The sequence below is a fragment of the Phyllostomus discolor genome, chromosome 2 (genome assembly GCF_004126475.2).
Source record: "Phyllostomus discolor isolate MPI-MPIP mPhyDis1 chromosome 2, mPhyDis1.pri.v3, whole genome shotgun sequence".
Taxonomy (NCBI): Eukaryota; Metazoa; Chordata; class Mammalia; order Chiroptera; family Phyllostomidae; genus Phyllostomus; species Phyllostomus discolor.
In genome coordinates, this window is record NC_040904.2 from 72,306,362 (window position 1) to 72,326,136 (window position 19,775).

The 19,775-nt window shown below is 34.3% G+C and overlaps 1 protein-coding gene across 3 annotated transcripts in view; it reads left to right on the top strand.

Annotated features, from left to right (window-relative positions):
- CADM2 (cell adhesion molecule 2) overlaps positions 1-19,775 on the top strand; it is a 1,092,572-nt gene that overhangs the window by 891,350 nt on the left and 181,447 nt on the right. For all 3 annotated transcript variants that reach the window (XM_028504686.2, XM_036017949.1, XM_036017950.1), the window contains one exon: positions 18,570-18,722. In XM_028504686.2, the coding sequence (XP_028360487.1) occupies positions 18,570-18,722 (153 nt within the window). The remainder of the gene's footprint in view (positions 1-18,569; positions 18,723-19,775) is intronic.

Below are 19,775 nucleotides of genomic sequence, written 5' to 3' on the forward strand. Positions count from 1 at the left end.
GCCTGGGAATTGAACCTGGGACACTTTGGTTCCCAGCCCGCGCTCAATCCACTGAGCTACACCAGCCAGGGCAGAATGATTTTTTTTTCAATAGTGAAATACCAAAAAGTATTTGCATAGTGGGGATGTTCTAAGTGTGCTATGGAATGTATAAGAAAATGTAATTTTTTAGCAGACTGTTTCTAAAACAAGTATTTTTCTTGTTCTCTTCTGCATTGGAAGACTATTTTATATACTCTTCCCTTTGATGTGGCCCTCACTATCTCATTTAAAGCTCTCTGAGAAAGAGCCAGAATCTTTTCCACAGTGTAGACTGGTTGTTGGCCTTCCTCAGTCTCCAAGGCCAGGTTTACCTCAAAGCCTCGAAGTCCAGATCTCAGAGCTTTGTATAAAAATTGTGGAGGCAGCAAGCATAGCCAGTGTGTATCACACCATGGATTTCCCTCCTGAGAAGTAACAGGAGTACTGTGTGTTCAGGTTTCTCCACAGTATATCTCATTTCCATGCAGCTACAAACTAGAAATTCAAGGTTACTGCTGAACTACTGCATTTAATTCAATAAAGAAAATGTACTTTTTTAAATGGCAGATTTCACATGATGTGTCTAATTTGATGTATATATTTTTCATATTTTCGGTAAGTTTTAGAATACTACTTAGGGGAATTACAGGAAAAATAGCTTTCTATACTGCTCCTAAATAGCTTTTATCAAATTAACTTTTATCAGTCACTCCTCACATGTCCTAGGATTCTTAGATTCAACCACATTAGCCATAACTTGGAATTTTATCCCATTTATTTTAAATTTCCTCACTTATTTGCTTTACTATATATATAGTAATATATATATATATATATATATATATATATATATATATATATATATAGTGAGTATATATATATATATGTTATGGAAAAACTCAATTCTTCTTGTCAATGCAGTAAAAAATTACAGATCAGCAAGCCTATTAGTATGCAAGCAAAGTTTATTAGGTTTATTAGTGATACATTTCCATGGAAGACAATGGGCCTTGCTGAGGTGGTGGTGAAACGCATAGGTGTGGGTGGCAAAAAGCAAGGCCGGCATTAGGTCCTTTGTCCTGAGGACTTACATAGTTGGCCGGATGGGGTAAAGAAGTTACATACATATTGTTTGGTGGGTAAAGGTGGTGTCAGCTTCCCCCAGGGGGATGTGACTACCCAAACTTAAGTATGTGTGGGGGTCTGTTAGCTCAAATCCTTATCTTGTTCCAGAACCACATTTGTCTATCTTTTTGTGAAACAGATATGTGACAGGAGACAGTTAATTAAAGTTTGGGCAGTTACCCAAAGTTATGTACGGGCTCTTTCTATAAGCACTATGGACCCCCTTATAAAACAGATAGTGACTAGAGGTGGGCAGTTAACCAAAGTTGTTTTATGGGCTTCTTCTTTGGGCACTGTGGGCCCCCTCATCTTCCCCCTTGCAGGCCTTGGGATGAATACACAGTTTCAAAGGCTTTCTTTCCCAGATAGTGAAGACGATACAGAGACTTTCAGGGACTTTCCTCCTCCTATGCTATCATGATGTTTCTTGTGATATTGGAACACCTGGCAATCTTATCAGACCAGGCTCAGGACTGCTGAGTCAGTGGGTGAGACCTGTCTCTCTCCTTCTCCTTGCCTTGGTTTACTATCTACCCTACTTAACATATACAACATATGTACATGGAAGTGTATGTATTTATGTAATTCATATAAACTTATATATAATACAAATAATTGTGTGTATGTCATTTTTAAAGATAATACTGTATATATAGTATAATATAAACATATAAAGAGTTTCTAAAATTTTATACTTTAGTTATTGTGACATATGAAGATATGTTGCCTCTTCTTAAAGTTACTGAAACTGCCCTTTGCTAAAATTTGTTACCAGTAAAATTTGAATGCTCTGCATTTCATTTAACACATTGACAGACAGACTTCTAAAAGTTAGCATATAATCTAATGTAAATTTGTACTTTTAAAAGTGAATTTAGAGAACTAAGTTAAAAAGTCAAATAGCATAAGAAATGCCTTAAACTTAGAAAATAATGTCATTTTTCAAATTCTACCTAATACACTGTAATTATTATTGCCCTGAGATTTAATACATTCTAATTGGACATTTAATTTGTGAATGAAGATATTCTAGAAAAAAATTCACAATCACTATTAATTTGCTAATTTCTTAGAGACAATAATTATTTTCTGGAAGCTACATGCATGTTTCCTCCCCACAAGAAAGGAAAATATAGTAAGAAGTGGAGAAATTGCAGAAAGGAAGCAGTATCAAGATTAAGTTTTTAAACTTTCAGCCCCAAATTTGAATTAGCAATGAAAAATACTAAACCCATTTCATAGAAATACATGGACTATTATTGATGGAATCTATATTACATTGATATCTTTTATGGCTGTGTCAGAACTTCAAAAATATAAAAATTATTTTCTTAAATGTTTCAACATGTTGTTCTATTTCTAAAGTTTGTAAACTGTAGAATATGTTTCACCTGATAATTATGTTATCCCCTAAATGAAGGCAGACTGTGAAAATTTAATCCAAACTTCAGAGAGTAGGAGAGGAGACTGGGATTGTTAGGAACATGCATTATAGTCCTGAGTCATCCCCACCCCCACCCCATGTTACAAATACCAAATTACAGCTTTCCCAGGGCAGAGGGTCCTGTAAAGTTGCAAAATCACAAATACCAAAGGCATGTTTTTCTATCGAATGAAAGCAGATGTTTTTCACTCCCAATATATCTTTGTGTATATATTTCTATAATTGCATAACACATAATCTTCTTTCTTTAATATAAATACTCAGTGAGAGTTATGCCACATGGCTACATATGGTGGCTTTATGGTGGGATATAAAAATAAATCTCTTATACCTATGAGGAGAACAATATATTGTAGATTATTAGAAAGAAAGGAAACTCACAGAAACTGTTTAGTTCAAATATTGCATCATTTTCTTGTTCTATAAATCCAAGAATATAGTGAGCTGTACCAAATTATGAACTGTACCAAATGCTGAAAGATATTTTCTCAAGAAAAATGAATAATATGTTAAACACCTAGGGAAATACTACTTTGAAGAAATGAACAAAATATTCACAGGAGATCCAAGGTGGCAGCATACTAGGTATGTGTGACACTCACCTCCTCCCTGGACCAGACTAGAATTACAGCTAAATTATAGAAACTTGACCTGAATAACCAACAGAAGACTAGCTGAAGTGAAGTTGTATAAGCAAGGATTTACAAAAGAAACCACACTGAAACTGGTAGGAAGGGTAGAGATACAAAATGGGCTGGTCTCACTCCCACAGGCTATAGCTGAGATGCAGGAGGGATATATCAGCTGCAAAGTTTCTCCCTGAAAAGTGGGAGTTCTAAACCCCATGTTGGATTCCCCAACCTAGAGCACCAGAGCTGGGAAGTGATGCCCAAATAACATCTAATTATGAAAATCTGTCTGCCAGGAAGAAATAAGAGTCTGCTAGAGACACAGGTACCTTCCTAAGGAACCAACACACAAAATTTCAATCATAGCCACTCACCCTGGGCTCCAGCAAAAAGAGGGCAGACTGGACTAGAACAGCATGAGGAGAGACAGGAGTATGTGGCTCTAAGGAGAGAACTGAAGGGATAGCTGCCCAGATCCTGGTGTTGAGTCTCTGGCCCACACTGCAGATACCATCCTTCTTGGGTGAGGCACTCTCCTTTATATGGCATCAGCCTGAGGTAAAGCAATATCCCTATACTCTAGATACTCTCTCATCTGACCCTTTGGAACTCACACTGTGCTGAGGTGTTAGCCAACTGGTCCAGGGTGTAGAGGTCTGGAAAGACTTAGGGGGTATCAGTAATTGAGCGGTGTGGCTTTGGGGTGGGGACAATTCCCCCCAATTTCTGGCGAACCTGGCTGGCACCTCCCCCTAATCAGAGATCCTCTAACCCCACCATCTGGGATCTAGGTGACCCCAATCTCTCAACTCCTAGTTACCTTGCACTGCCAATGTCCAGGCAGGATCTGGGACAGGCTGAGTGGTGTGGCCCAGGCAGGGACCACTCCTTCAACCTTGCCCCAGCCTGATCAGAGTTTTCCCCTCACAAAAGATCCCCAGGGGCCCCACCCTGTTGATCTCAAACTCTTGGTGGAATCTTGGACAGACTGTTGTGTGGCTCTAGTGCAAGAGCCATTTATCCATTGCATGTTTGACTGGTACAGAACCCTCCCCTTGCATGGCCTAATCTTGTTCTGTTTGGTCCTGATAAACTGTCGGCCTCACCCAGATGACTTCCTGAGACCCAACCCCACCATAAAGGTCTATGCCATAAATTAAATGGGCAGCCACTGGGTGACAGCTAAATTTAGTATATCCTGGGATATTTGCTGACTAGTATCAGTCACAAGCCTAGCACTGAATTTGATCCTGTATCAGTCTGGTCAATGCCACTGCCTCCTAACTGGTAGCTCACTGAGAATCTACCATGAAACTAAAGTACCACTAGAGGATCTTTCAGTGACTGAGCCTATCAGACAACTGGCAGGCAAAAGCTGGTGGAGGTATATCTTTTAGTGCCTTGGGAATTTGTTGATTTGCAACTAGGCCCATTGCTGGTAAAAGCCAGCCTTGTGCATAGCTTATCCTTCCTGCACACTCCCAGGCCCAGCAGAACAAGACACAAACTGGATTTCTTTGTAGCTCCAAATAGGTTTCCCAGGGATAGACACAGGCAGTATCTGATATTGGCCAGCACCAGAGTCCCTCCCAAGAGGCCACAGAGCCAATACACCCAGTGGTCTGCTTCAGACACATCATAGAAGGATCTGATTAGCTTCACAAGTGGCATATTCAAATGGGGATTTTAGCAGGTACTAAACCCTGCTAAGGCAAATTTTGGTTTGTGTGGTCATCACTTGCACAGCAGGTTGTACACCATGCTCAGGATTAATCCTCATAGTCATCTAACCTGAGAGGCAACTCCATACATAAATGGCCCCATAGCAATCAAGACTCAATTACAAAAGGGCCCATATAACCCACATAGGGGCAACCTAGGAGCACCCAGCTCAGGTGATCAAGGAAACTACTCCATTTGGTCCCACAGGACACCTACTACATAAGGCCACCTTACAAAAATTAAGTGTCATAGCAGATCTACCTAATACATAGAACACACACACACACGCACACACACACACACACACACACACACACACAAAGAGACAGCCAAAACTGAGAGACAAAGAAATATGCTTCAAATAAAGAACAGAAGAAATCTTCAGAAAAAGAAAGGTAAATAAAATGGAGACAAGCAATGTGCCAGATATGGAGGTCAAAAAAGTGGATTTAAAGATGCTCAAGGAACTTGAGAACTTCAACAGAGATGACAAGCAAAAAAAGAAAATAGGCACAGAAACCATAAAAAAGAACAAGTTAGAAAAGAAATATGCAAAATCTGAAATGAAAAATACACTAGAAGGATAAAGAGTAAATTGGATAAAGCAGAGAATTAAATCAGAGAGTTAAAAGACAAGGTAGCAGAAAACACCCAATCAGAGCAGCAAAATGAAAAAAAAAAAAAAAAAAACAATAAGATAACCCTGGCTAGTGTGGCTCAGTGGATTGAGTGCTGGCCTGCAAAGCAAGGGGTTGCTGGTTCAATTCCCAATCTGGACACATGGCTGGGTTGTGGGCCAGGTCCCCAGTAAGGGGTGTATGAAAGGCAAACACATTGATGTTTCTCTCCCTTTCTTTCTCCCTCCCTTCCCTTCTAAAAAATAAATTAAATTAAATCTTTTTAAAAATCAAGATAATTTAAGGGACACTTGGGACAATATGAAATGCAACAACATCTGCAATACTGGGGTATCAGAAAGAGAAGATAGGGAACAAAGAATTGAGAACCTATTTGAAGAAATAATAACCAAAACTCCCCTAATCTCAAGAAGAAAAAGTCACACAAGCCCAGGAAGAGCAGAGTTCCCCAAACAAGATGAACCCAAAGATGCACACACCAAGAGTCATTGTATTTAGAATGTTGAAAATTTCCCTGGATGGTTTGGCTCAGTGGATTGAATGCTGGTCTGCAAATCAAAGAGTCACTGTTTCGATTCCCAGTCAGGGCACATGCCTGGGTTGCAGGCCAGGTCCCCAGGAGGGGGTGCTTGAGAAGCAACTGCACATTGGCATTTCATTCCCTCTCTTTCTTCCTCCCTACCCCTCTCTAAAAATAAATAAATCTTAAAAAAAAAACAAATAAAGTGTTAAAAACTAAAGAAAAAAATTCTAAAAGCAGCAAGAAAAAGACAGTTACCTACAAGGGAGCTCCCATAAAATTGTCAACTGATTGACAATTGTCTGCAGATTTCTCAACAGAAACATTTCAGGCCATAAGGAATTGGCATAAAATATTTAAAGTTATGACAAACAAGGACCTACAATCAAGACTACTTTACCTAGTAAGACCATCATTTAAAATTAAAGAAGAAATAAAGAGTTTCCCAGACAAGAAAAAGCTAAAGGAGGTTGTTACCACCAAATCAGTGTTATAAGAAAGGTTAAAGAGTATTCTTTAAGGAGAAAAAGAAAAAAAAAATACCAGGAACATAGTTAAAAGAAAACGATGGTAATGAATACATTTATATCAATAATCACTTTAAATGTAAAGAAATGGCTTAAATGCTACAATCAAAAGACATAGGGTGGCTGAATGGGTAAGTAAACAAAACCTATGTATATTATGTTTATAAGAGACCCAGTTCAAAACAGAAGATACACACAGATTAAAAAAAGGATAGAAAAACATATTTAATGCAAATGAAAAGAAGAAAAAAGCTGGGGTATCAATATTTATATCTGACAAAATAGACTTTAAAACAAAGGCTATATAGTAACAGACAGAAAATAACACTGCATAATATTAAAGGATACAATCCAATGACAGAATATATCCCTTGCAAATATTTATGCATCTAGCATGGGAACACCTAAATATATAAAGAAAATGTTGGATGTAGAGGGAACGATCAACAGTAATAAAGTCATAGCAGGATATTTAACACCCCATTGACAGCAGTGGAGAGATCTTCCAGACAGAAAATCAAAAAGGGAAAGAGTGTCTCTAAATGACACACTAGATCAAATGGAATGAATTGATATCTTCAGAGTATTTCACCGCAAAACAGCAGAATATACATTTTTCTCAAGTGCACATGGGACATTTTCTAGGACAGACCACATGTTAGGACACAAAACAAGTCTCAGTAGATTTAGAGAAGATTGAGATTATATCAAGCATTTTCTATGACCATAATATTATAAAACTAGAATTCAATATAAAAATAATTTCTTAAGAAAAATAACCAAAGACTTGGAAGCTAAATAAGATGTTGCTAAACAATAAAAAATAGTTTAATAATGAGATCAAGAAAGAAATCAAAAGATATCTTGAAACAAAAGAAAATGAAAACAAAACAACCCAAAATCTATGGAACACACTGAAAGCAGTCCTAAGAAGGAATTCCGAGTATTACAGTTTTATCTCAAGAAACAAGAAAAATCTCAAATAAACCATCTAACTTTAAAGGACAAGGGAAAAATAATAAGCAAAGCCCCACTTGAGCAGAAAAAAAATAATAACGATCAGAACAGAAATAAATGAAATAGAGTCTAAAAAATAAACAATATAAAAGATCAAGGAATCCAAGAGTTAGTTCTTTGAAAAGAAAAACAAGATTAAAATCCTTTAACCAGACTAATCAAGAAAAAAAGAGAAGGGGCCAAAATAAATAAAAGCCAAAATGAAAGAAGAGAAGTAACAACTAATAATTCTGAAGAAATACAAGAGATTTTAAAATTCACTTGTGAAGTCTTCTGGTCCAGGTCTTTAGTTTGTTGGGAGTGTTTTGATTACTGCTTCATTTTTATTATTTGTTATCTACTCAGATTTTCTGATTCTTCCTGATTCAGTTTTGGAAGATTGTGTGTTTCTGGAAATTTATCCATTTTGTCCAGATTGTCCATTTTGTTGGCATATGGTTGTTCATAATATTTCAAATGCAGAGTATGTCAAGTCAGCAGATAGTTGAACCTTTTGGTATTTTAGGTCTGAATTTTTTAAGCTAAGCTTCTGTTATGTTCTTGTTCCATGTGAAAAATCATATGTTCTTTTTTCCTTAATCCATTTTTATGAGGCTAGATACACTATTAATAATGATAGACCTCCAGATTTCATCACAGAAAGATGATACCAGGAAAAGGGAATCATCTAATCTATTTCAGTTTTATATGAAAACACATACACACATAGTAATACACTTTTCTGACTTGTCCAAAATGAATTTCGTCATTTAGGATTTCACTTAAATTAACTAGACATGTGTGCACACTTCTCCTAACTTTCTGTTACTCTATATATACTTCATTTTGCATCTGTTTGATGAGAATGCTGAGACCTAAGACAAAGAGAAACCATTTTGAGTGTATGCATACTAATTTTGTAAGGGTGAAATTTTGAAACATACTTGATTATCTGAGTAATTCTCACTGAACCATTTACTTCTATGTGACAATATTTTCAGAATAAAATTCAGCAAGCTAAAGCTACATATGGAGCTTGAAGTTTAATTCATATCAAATAATTTAAAATTAGATGAATAATATCATTAATCAAATTAATGCATCATTATTCATTGAAAACACCTTAAAATCTACTGAAGCTTTTTAATAGATAAAATTAAAATATATACACATATGTACAAAATTAACACAGAATTATAATTATACATCATTCTGAATAATTTTCATTCTAAAATGTATACATAGAATATATTGTATCATTGACTTAGTGATTGCTGATCACTGAGTCAGTAGTTATTCATGATTGAATAAATTGAATGAATTAAAGGTATGGTTAAAAGTAGTAAGTGTTACTCCTAAGTAAATTTCAAAGGTAAGTTTCTAAGGTCACTAGAAGGACTTCAAAAGTTACTTAGGTCATATTCTCCTGCAATGTGAGAAAAACATTTAAACATTCCTGGTAAGGAGATCAGGTAGCCATTATTTGAACACCTTTTTTGATAGAGCTTACTAACTCATGACTTACTCAATACAATTGTGAGGAGCTCAATAAGTAAAAAGACATTCTCTGTCTTACTCCCAAATCAACTGACTAGCTTCTAACATTCAATGAATTTGACAAGAGTAAATATGATCTTCCACTCATGTGCCAGTAACCACATCCTATGTTCATAGGGTTTTCCAGGGAACACATTTCCATACTTTAAACACACACACACACACATGCACACACACACACACAATGGACTTTGGACTATTTTTATTATTTCTTAAAATGTACTATACAGATTATCAGAGAGATAAAACTAGTACAGACTCGTAAACATATATGCATATGTGTGTGTGATAACAACATTTTCCTTTTTCCATAGTTACCTTAATCTAAGTTTATTGAGAACTTTCAAATGAGGATTTCATATTTCAGAGGACTTCATCATTGTATAAAGAAAATATAGAATTTATAATATCTTAATAATTGAGTTATATTAACTTATAATAATATATATTGTATTTTATCAAAATTTTATCAGAATTAAAGTGAAATGATTACTACATATTCTATTTTACAAATATATATACATATGTATAAAATTAATACACAATTATAATTGTTATAAATCATGCTAAATAATTTTTATCCTAAAATTCAACTTAATAGAAAATGAACAAAAATTATTCTCTCATTTTTTAAAACTAGGATCATGCTCATAGCTTTGAGGATGATATAGTCATTAGGAAATCTCTATAATGTAACCTCAATGGATATTTCTTCTTTGCTGAACCCAAGGTGTTGTTGAGGAAATGTGTTCATGAACAAGAATCATAGTTTTGTTTTATAATTTAGTAACTTCAGTTAAACTTTCATAAAAAAACACACCAAAATTATAACTATTTTAGGGAAAGTACATTATCTACTGTTTTCCAGGACATTGGATATCTACATTAATTTTTATATAGAAATGTTAGTGTGTATAGATATAGTGGTACAAGTAAGTCTACTTAGCAAGGCAGAAAATACTAATTGCTCACTAATATCCTTCCTTTCTGTGCATACAGCTAGACTGCATTTGCCAGTCTGCTTTACAGTCTGGCCATGTGCCTGAATGTGGACTAGGAGCTGAAGTGGTATGTGCAATTCTAGGGCCCTTCCAGTAAAATGTCTTACACAAGGCTCCCCAGGCTCACTTACTCTCAGAAGACTTTCAAAGTTAGAAGTTAAAGATGGCAGTTTATGTCCCTGATAATTCTACAGTACATATTACTCTCCATCAATGACCTTGAGCAGTCCTTTGCTGTTAAAAGTTAGAGAAACTTCATTATATTTTAAGCCACTGAAATGCAACTTGTGTATTCCACAAACATATTGATAATTTTTCTATACCCAACCAGGTTTGTTGTTTCAGTAGTGTTTTCAGTGTGGTAATATTTTGTTTTTTTTTTCAAATGTTTCATAACAGATTACAAATATAGGATTAAAAGTAGTGATTTTTTTTAAACATTTGAGGTAAGAGGAGCTGAGGTTTACAAATTGAAATTATATCACTGGAAAAACTCCCTTCAAAAACTGACAGTTTCCACATTTATTGCTTGGATTCTGTTCATCTTTCTATTCTAAAATTCCATTTACTATGGTTTCAGTAAAAATTTAGTCCAAGCTGAAATTTAGTATACCAAATATCAGCTCTAGAACAATGGTTGTTTTTATTGCCAATTTTCCAAGAGATTGATTTAGATTGTTTTATTTTTTATGTAAAAACAAAACAAAAACAGACAGAAAAGTATTTACTAGCTTGATATTTTATTCTGTCTATATATCTTAATTCCTTCATTCCTGGCAATCCATAGTACTATCACAAATAACACATACTGGTGACAACCAGTATTTAATTATAATATTAAGAAATAAAATATTGGGACTATTAAATAAAATAACACTTCTATTATAAGAATGAGTGGCTAGATTCTTTCTTTTGTCTGTTTTATAACATCTAGAGGCATGTTTTGACACCATGCAAATAAATATGTCAATTGTAAATTCTTACAAAAATTAAGCATTGAATTTCTGCTTCCTTAGAAGTTTTATTAGAGCTTAGTTGACTTATTTTTTCATTCTGATTTATTAGGATACAGATATACTTAACAGAAAAATCATGGTATATCGAAAGAAAGTTGACCTCACTGAAGTTTTCTTTGTCTTTTTCCTTACCCTTGGGAACAGTAGATATTTTAGCTGAAAAAAATAGTGGCTAGTAGATTGTAGAAGTCAGGTTGGTCAGTGATCAGTTCTAGAGAAATAGATTGGGGCAAAGCAAGCCAGCAGTTAGCACAGATTTAGGCGGACAGTAAGCAGAGAGTAGGCCTATTAAATAAATAGGGAAACAAAGCAGGTTGCTGATCTGGGCAACCATGAAAGAGTAGTATCAAAATCATGGGGAAAAGTCTATCATCAGACAGCAGGCAGCAAAATAAAACTTGATATTGAATCAAAGGCCACAGGCAGCATTCTCAGACCTTTCCCACAGGCAGAACCTGAGTTATCCTACTGATACATCTGAACTGCCTGTAGCAGTCACGTGGGCGGTGGGGACTTGTGCTGATAGCGAGGAGAATGATGCCTAACACAGCTCTAGTTCTCAAGAACTAATCACATCACGTTAAACTGACTTTACTTACTGTTCAGATAATGAATGTTTTTTTTTTCAATGTTTAAATGTAGGCAATGATCGTTTTGACTCAAGTCCTATGGGTGTTTTTGGAAACTTGTGCTCAACATTGAGAATTTAATTAGTTAAGATGATATTTGAATTGACTTCTATCATCTTGATGTAGATTTTTCCTTTAGTACCTGCCTATAAAATACAGTGAATTATAATAAAATAATAATTCATTTCTATGGAACTTTCTAAAATAATTTTAATCTATACAATTATAGAATATTATCTGCAAAAGATTGATGACCCACATTTTAAATTTAATCCAATAAATTATTAATGGGCATCTGTATATATCATAATATATGTAAGGTCTTATGGGAAATACAAAGAGATATAACATGATACTGATTTGGGGAAGTTTTAGGTTAAATGGGTGGACTAGGAAAAATGCAAAAATAATGAGGTTTATACTGCATTTTACTCATCATTTTAAAGTGATTACATCTTGAAATATGGTTTTATTATTTAAGCACCCTAAATTGTGACATGAATTATTGCTCACTGGAAACATACTTAATAGTATGAAAAATGTTTCTAGCAATAAGTTTGTGACCACCTTTATAAATATTATGATGTTTAAGAAAGGGAAACTAATGAAAATATGCACACGTTGCTATTTGGTTCTTAAATGAATAATGTCAGCTAAATTCAGTGTACTTATTATTAAATTAATTTGATTTAAATGTAATATACAATTTATTAACTATGCTAGTAACTTTTGTTACACATGAATATATAATGCAACTAAAATCCTCTAAGTTATTAATTGTCTAAGGAGTTTTTATTTTACCCAGCATGAATCTCAAATATACATTTGTATGTTTGATAAATATTTAGAGCCAGTGGCATATTGGGAAAATAATATTTACACTAAGTACTTTTTAATATATTCTTGTTCATTGGTCACCACTCCTTATTTACAGCTAAAGTTAAATCCTCTAGATCTCAGAGTTTTGTATCTGTTAAATCACCTCACCAGTGGGGGCAGGTACCTCATAGGTGCATGGCCTCGGAGCAGCCTACTTAACCCATTAGCTCATTTTTTTATCTCTATGATGTGTGAACAGTTAAATCTTTTGTTACATATTCTCATTTAAAAAATCCTTAATTTTTTTAATATCCTCATGTCTTTTCTTAAGTTATTCCTTTTCCTGGAGTAATATTTAAAATCTTTATTTTTCAATAAGTCTTTGAGTATTTATATTTTTAAAGATATTTAAATATTGCTGAGCATTTTATATCCTCAAAAGAGCATTTTTTAAAATTGAATTCACTTCAACTGAAAATATTATAATCCTTTATTTAAGTCCACATATATTTGGACTTATTGTGTAGAAGTTAAATGATATGATTTGTGTCTGGTTAGCTACTACCTTTTGTGTTCATTTGAAAATCATAAAGTAGCATGACAATAGTTTCAGAGATCACTCATACTGAATACTCATTGAATACTCACTGAAATACTGAATACTCATTCAGTATTTCAAATCATTTCCCAATGAACTATTACTTTGTTAAAAATTTTTGTAGCATGATATTTCTAACACTTTTATGCTTAATAGTGTCTAAATGGGGCACCTTTCTTCTTCTTTTTTTGGCTTCTCTCCCATGGGGAGACCTGTGGAGATATAGTGAAGAGGACTTCCTAGTTCAGTTCTTTTTCACTCTGTTCTCATCGTGTACAGACAGAATTTGGCTCTCAGTTGCAATTCAATAGCCACTCACTGACTACCTCCTGTGCAGATAGTGATGGTGCAGGGTTCTGAGACAAGCAAGACAAGGATCCTGCTCACAGAGAACCTGTGGAGTTATATTATACCCTCTCTGGACTATTACAGGTTTCCCTGTATTCTTTCATATTTGACATGCTATCATAAAGTGAACTGAAGATGACATCAAACATATTTACAAACTTGAAAAGATAAATGTTCTGAATGTAAGATTTGTTTAAAATGTTCAGTTTAATGAGAATCTCTTCAAGCAGTTTTTTTTTTGTTTTGACAAATAAGTTATCAAGGATTGTTACACAATAAATAATCACTTATTATTATACAAATAATACTAATTGTGTCAGTTTCTGAGTTCTTGGCAATATGCTTTGAGGTTTTTAGATACATATTAATATATTTCAGTTCTCTAAATTATATTCCTTATACTTGTACTCAATTATTACCTGTACCTTACAATCAGCAGATTGAGATGCATAATACTTAAGTGATCTGCCTAGATTTGTATGGTTAATTACAACAGAATGTACATAAAGATGAGGCATTCTGCTCTCGGAACCTAGTGTTTAGTCAAGGCTGGAATAATCATAAAACAATTCAAAATATTATATAATTTGGTAAGCTTAACTAACTGAGACATTTCATACACTAAAATATTCAGGTTCTTATCAGGAGTCCAAACCAAAAATATTTTAATATACCATTGCAGATTTATTTTAAGGTACTTTACAAGCTACATGATATTATTCAGTTCTCATCATAATCCAGTGATGGAATGAATCAAGAATTATTATCCACAGGAAATCTGACCTCATACAAGTACCTAGAGCAGATCTCTTAATTCTGAAGTCACTGCTTTTAGCTTTTCTCCATGAAAATGATTTAAATATAAGTGTTATATTTGTATGTACTGAGTAATTCAGGTTGTCTTTGGTGATGTTATATGATTTCCAAAAAATAATCCAACCAAAAGAGAGTTAAATTTCTTTTGCCAAATTGACTGAAAATTGGAAGTTCTATCATTGGGGGTTACTGTGTCAGAGGAAATGAAATTGAACACAGTGGGTGAGTAACATGTTTTACCCATACAATATCATGGCAGGAACCTGAGGTTTTCTCTTCTGGTGACCTCTTAAAAAAACAAGAAATATGTGATAAATATTTTTAAAAATAAATCATAGCTTTGAAAAGCAGTTGATATAGCATGTGGTCCTACTGGGGAAAAGACACATCTGAGTCCCACTGTTTTCCCATAGCAGTCATTTATATTAAAACATGTAGGAGATAGAGTATGAAATAAACATTTACAATCAATGAGTTTGTCTAATGGAGTCACAAATGCAATCATGATCAAACTTGCCTTACTTTTTATATTCAATAAAAATCAGTTTCAAAAATATTTGCAATATGTCTCATGAAATTAGAATTAACAGAGAATGGTAGCGGAGGGACTATAATCATTAACATATGTGTTATCTGAGTGTGTGGGAAGATGGTTTTTAAAAATACATTAAAAATAATGAAAATTTAGAAATTTCCCAAATCTTAAATATTTCATAATTGCCTACTCCTATCCCAAAGCACACATAGAAGCTGCAGCTAATTTAAGAATATGTGGCACTTGGGATCTTCCTCTTCCTGTTTGGCAAATATGTACAATGAATTTTAAGCTTTGATATCTTAATCATTTCCTCTACTCAATCAAATGTACATAAATATGTTTTGTTTGAGTTTTTATTATAGATTCATACCTAATTGTAGGGAATAATTCAAAGAGATCGCATCTACCTTTCAGTGAAATAGCATCTTGCAAAGATAACAGAACTAGGGGATCGACAATAATATATATCTCACCAGTCTTATTTGGGTTTCACCAGTTTTACATGCATTTGTGTGTGCATGTGTGTTTACTTCCATGCACTGTTATTACATGTGTAGGTTCATTTATCCCTCACCACTGTCAAGACAGAGTACTGTCACCACTACAGGTGTTTCTTGTTTTGTTCTTTTGTAACCAAATTCATTTCCTTACTACTCCCTTCCAGTCCTTAATATTCTTATTCTTTGCTAACTACTGACCTCTTTCTCATCTCTATAATGGTATCTGAAGACTCTGTATACATGTACTTTATCTCAATTATTATAGAGAGTTTTTACTGTATCACTTTGTACGCTTTCTTAGGAGTTGTTCCAGGCACTGAAATGTACATATGTGGACTACTTTGGTCTGCTAGTACAATGTTTTACCACTTCAAGTAAAGTTTGGAAACTACTTCCATTAGGTCTATTTGCCCTACTCATTGTTTATTTCTCTTGAGTATTCTTCCTACATGTGTTGAGCACAGCATCAGTTGCTATTATAATTTTGTTTCAACCATTACATAATGAAGAAAACTCAAGAAAAACAGGGTAGTCGATATTATATTTACCGATATTTTTATTCTTTCAGTTGTCTTTTCTTCCTTCTTGGTGCTCCAAGAGTTCTTATTTTCTGCTTGAAGAAACTTTCGTTAATTTTCCCTTAAGACAAATCTGATGAAAACACATGTTCTTAGTTTTCTTTCTTTTCGTTCTCTCTACATTTGACTGTCTACTAACATGCACATAGGTAGAACTAACTGAATTTTAACTTCCAGTGGATTTTCAATCCTATACCCTGAAACTAGACCTAATGAAAAGGCTTTAAGCCCACCTCCCTATCAAAAAAAAAAAGAATATATTTATTTCCCCTTAATTCCTGAAGGTTAGTCTCATTGGATAAAAATCCATCAGTGACAGTTCTTTTCTTTTCTTTTGAAAAATGTGCCACTTCTGGCCTTCATTATTTCAAATGGGAAACTTACTGTCATTTGAATTGGTCTTCTCTGATAGGTAACATGCCTTTATCTTTGGCTGCTTTCAAAATTTCTTTGTCTTTGGTTTCAGATGTTTAATTTTGATCTATCTTGACATGAACCTTTCTGGGCTTATCCTTTTTAATATTTGCTTGTCTTTTTGATTCTCTAATTAATTTATTCTGCCAAATCTACAAAGTCTTCAACCATTACTTCTTCAGATACTGTTTCAGCCCCTCTCTTGCTCTTCTTTTGGAACAGTTATGATTCCAATGTTGGACATTTTGTTATTGTCCCATAGGTCCCTAATATTCTGTTCTTCTTTTTTAAAATATATTTTTCTCTTTTGTTCAGATTGAGTGAATTCTATTGCTCTTTCCTTGAGTTCACTTATTCTATACTCTGTAATCTTCATTGTACTGCCGAGCCAATGCAGCGAGTTTTGGTTTTGTTAACTGTGTTTTGATTCCTATAATTTTCATTTGGTTCTCTTTTATAACTCTTTTTTCTTTGCTATTTTTTTCTATTTTTCATTTGTGTGAATATAATTAGTAATTGCTTATTAAAGTATTTTCCACGATGGCTTCTTTAATTTTTTTCAGATAATTCAATATCTCAGTGTTGGTACCTGTTGATTATGTTTCTTATTCAAGTTATAATTTTTCTGATATTTGGTGTGACCAGATATTTATTATTATTACCATTATTATATTCTAGTCATTTTGGCTATTACGTTTGGACATTTTAGACTCTATTTAAATTTTCTATTCTAGAAAGCAGTCATTTATTTAGGTTTAGCACACAGGTCCTAGCATACATTTGCAGGCTGTGGTTCCATCAATTTGTCACAACCTTTGTAGTTCTATGTGGTCAGCTTGAGTTGTTTAATTCCACTGGAAAATGCACTGATGTCTACTGGTGCCTCCTAAGAGGGCGAAGGTGGTTCCCCAGGGCAGGCACCTGGTGGCTCTTAGATGTGTAAGTAATCCTCTATCTTATTGGGAGATCATATCTAGGGCTGGATATTTGTGGAGGGATTACTCTGCTGCTTTTGCTGCCCACTGAGCCATTGTCCTCCACCCACTCCATCCCACAATCACCACACTGTTGTCCATGTCCATGAGTCCTTTCTCTTTTTTGCTTAGTTCCTCCACCACCCAACTTACCACAACAGCTGTCAGCCTGATTTCTATCTGTGAGAGTCTGTCTCTATTTTGCTTGTTAGTATAGTTTGTTCATTAGATCCCACCATATAGGTAAAATCTTCCTCTGTCCAAGTAGTATTACATTGTATGAATGTACCATAGCTGTTTTTCTAAATATATTTTATCCACTATGCTATTACAGTTGTCTCACTTCCCCCTTTATCCCCCTCCACTCTGCATACCCCCTCCCACCCATATCCCCCACCTTAGTTCATATCCATGGATCGTACATATAAGTTCTTTGGCTTCTACATTTCCTATACTATTCTTAACCTCCCTCTATCTATTTTCTACCTATCATTTACACTATTTGTTCCATAGCTGTTTTATTCACTCATCTGCAAATGAATGGGCTGCTTCCAGATCTTAGCTATTGTAAATAAGTGCAATGAATATAGGGGCACATATATTCTTTTGAGGCAGTGTTTAGGGTTTCTTTGGATAAATTCCATGAAGTGGAATCAGTAGATTAAAAAATAGTTTCATTTTTAATTTTTTGAGGCAACCTTATACTGCTTTCCACAGTGGCTACAGCAATGTGCATCCCAACCACCAGTGCAGTTGGGTTACCATTTCTGCCCATCCTCACCAGCACTTGTTGTTTGTTGATTTATTGATGATAGTTATTCTGACAGGTATAAGTTGATATTTCATGTGGTTTTAATTTTTATTTCTCTGACTAGTGACGCTGGGCATCTTTTCATATGTCTATTGGCCATTTGGAGAATTGTCTATTCATGTCCTTTGCCCATTTTTTAATTAGATTACTTGTTTTTTGGTGCTGAGCCTTACAAGTTCTTCATAAAATTAGGATATTAACCTTATTTAAACTGTCCTTTAACTGTTTTAGGAAATATTTAGATGTATAGATAAAAATGTATATTATGTTGTGCTAAAAATGCACAGCCTAACAGCATTGACTTTTTCTAATGTTGTCATCCACATTTTCAATGTTTTCTCTTTCCAGCTTTAAGAGACAATAGGATCGAGCTGGTTCGGGCTTCTTGGCATGAACTGAGTATCAGTGTCAGCGATGTGTCTCTCTCTGATGAAGGACAGTATACCTGTTCATTATTTACGATGCCTGTCAAAACTTCCAAGGCCTATCTCACTGTTCTCGGTAAGTTCAAGGGATAAACACAATGCAATCACAAGCCAGAGAGATATGTACTACTAAAGCAACATGATTCAAAGACACATATATATTTTAAGGATCATAATAATAGATGTAGTTTAGTCCCTTCTTTGCTACATTATAACAAAAAGAATTTTAAAAATCACTTTCCTCATTCTATAAATAGACAAAGGGAGACAAAAAAATTTGTATGACTTCTGAGAGCACAGAGTCATTTAATTTTTAGCCAGCAATAGACACCAGGTTTCTTGTATTTCAATTAAATTATTTTGTATCAACTCATCTACGTATTATACATGTGGTGATTCTTTCATAAAGTGATGGAATAATGAATATAACGAATTCAACATGTGTACTGGGTGCTTCTCCATTTTATCATATCAGCCATCTGAAAGAAACCTTCTCTAATATGTTATGGTTTTCAGATGTGACCCCTTTGTGTATTTCAGTGCATTTGAATGGCCTTGACATTTCTATGTGTCTTCTCACCTTTTAAATGTGACGTTTTCTAGATTTTTCAGTGAAGTACATAACGCCACTTGTGCATGCAGCTTGTAGCTTCTTTGTTATTCTATTCTCAAAATATTGAGCCATTTTTCAAGAGGTTAAAGTGACACAAAAAAGCAATACATTCGTAGAGATTCCAAGGAAATATAGTTGCATGTCAGAACCTTCTGTAATTCTACCAATGTTAGTGACTCAGTCAGCTGAAATTGCTGCAGTTTACTAAAGCATACCTGTGTACTGAACAAGTTAGAGGAATTTCAAGAAGGATATTTTTGCTATTGTTTGCATTTTTATTTTGATACATAAAGCCCTAACATTGTCTTTAAAATAACTAACACATGCTGTTATTTTTTTAGGGGGTGAGGATATAAAAGTTAATCCAGCGAATGAATTGGTTTTGTGCATAGAATAAGAAACATATTTCTTTGCAAGTCCCACTGAGACTATTTTATCAAAAATCTTCACAAGTTTGCTATTAAAGATAAGATATAACCATTACCATTCAGTATTTCAGGGTACCAGCTGAGGAAA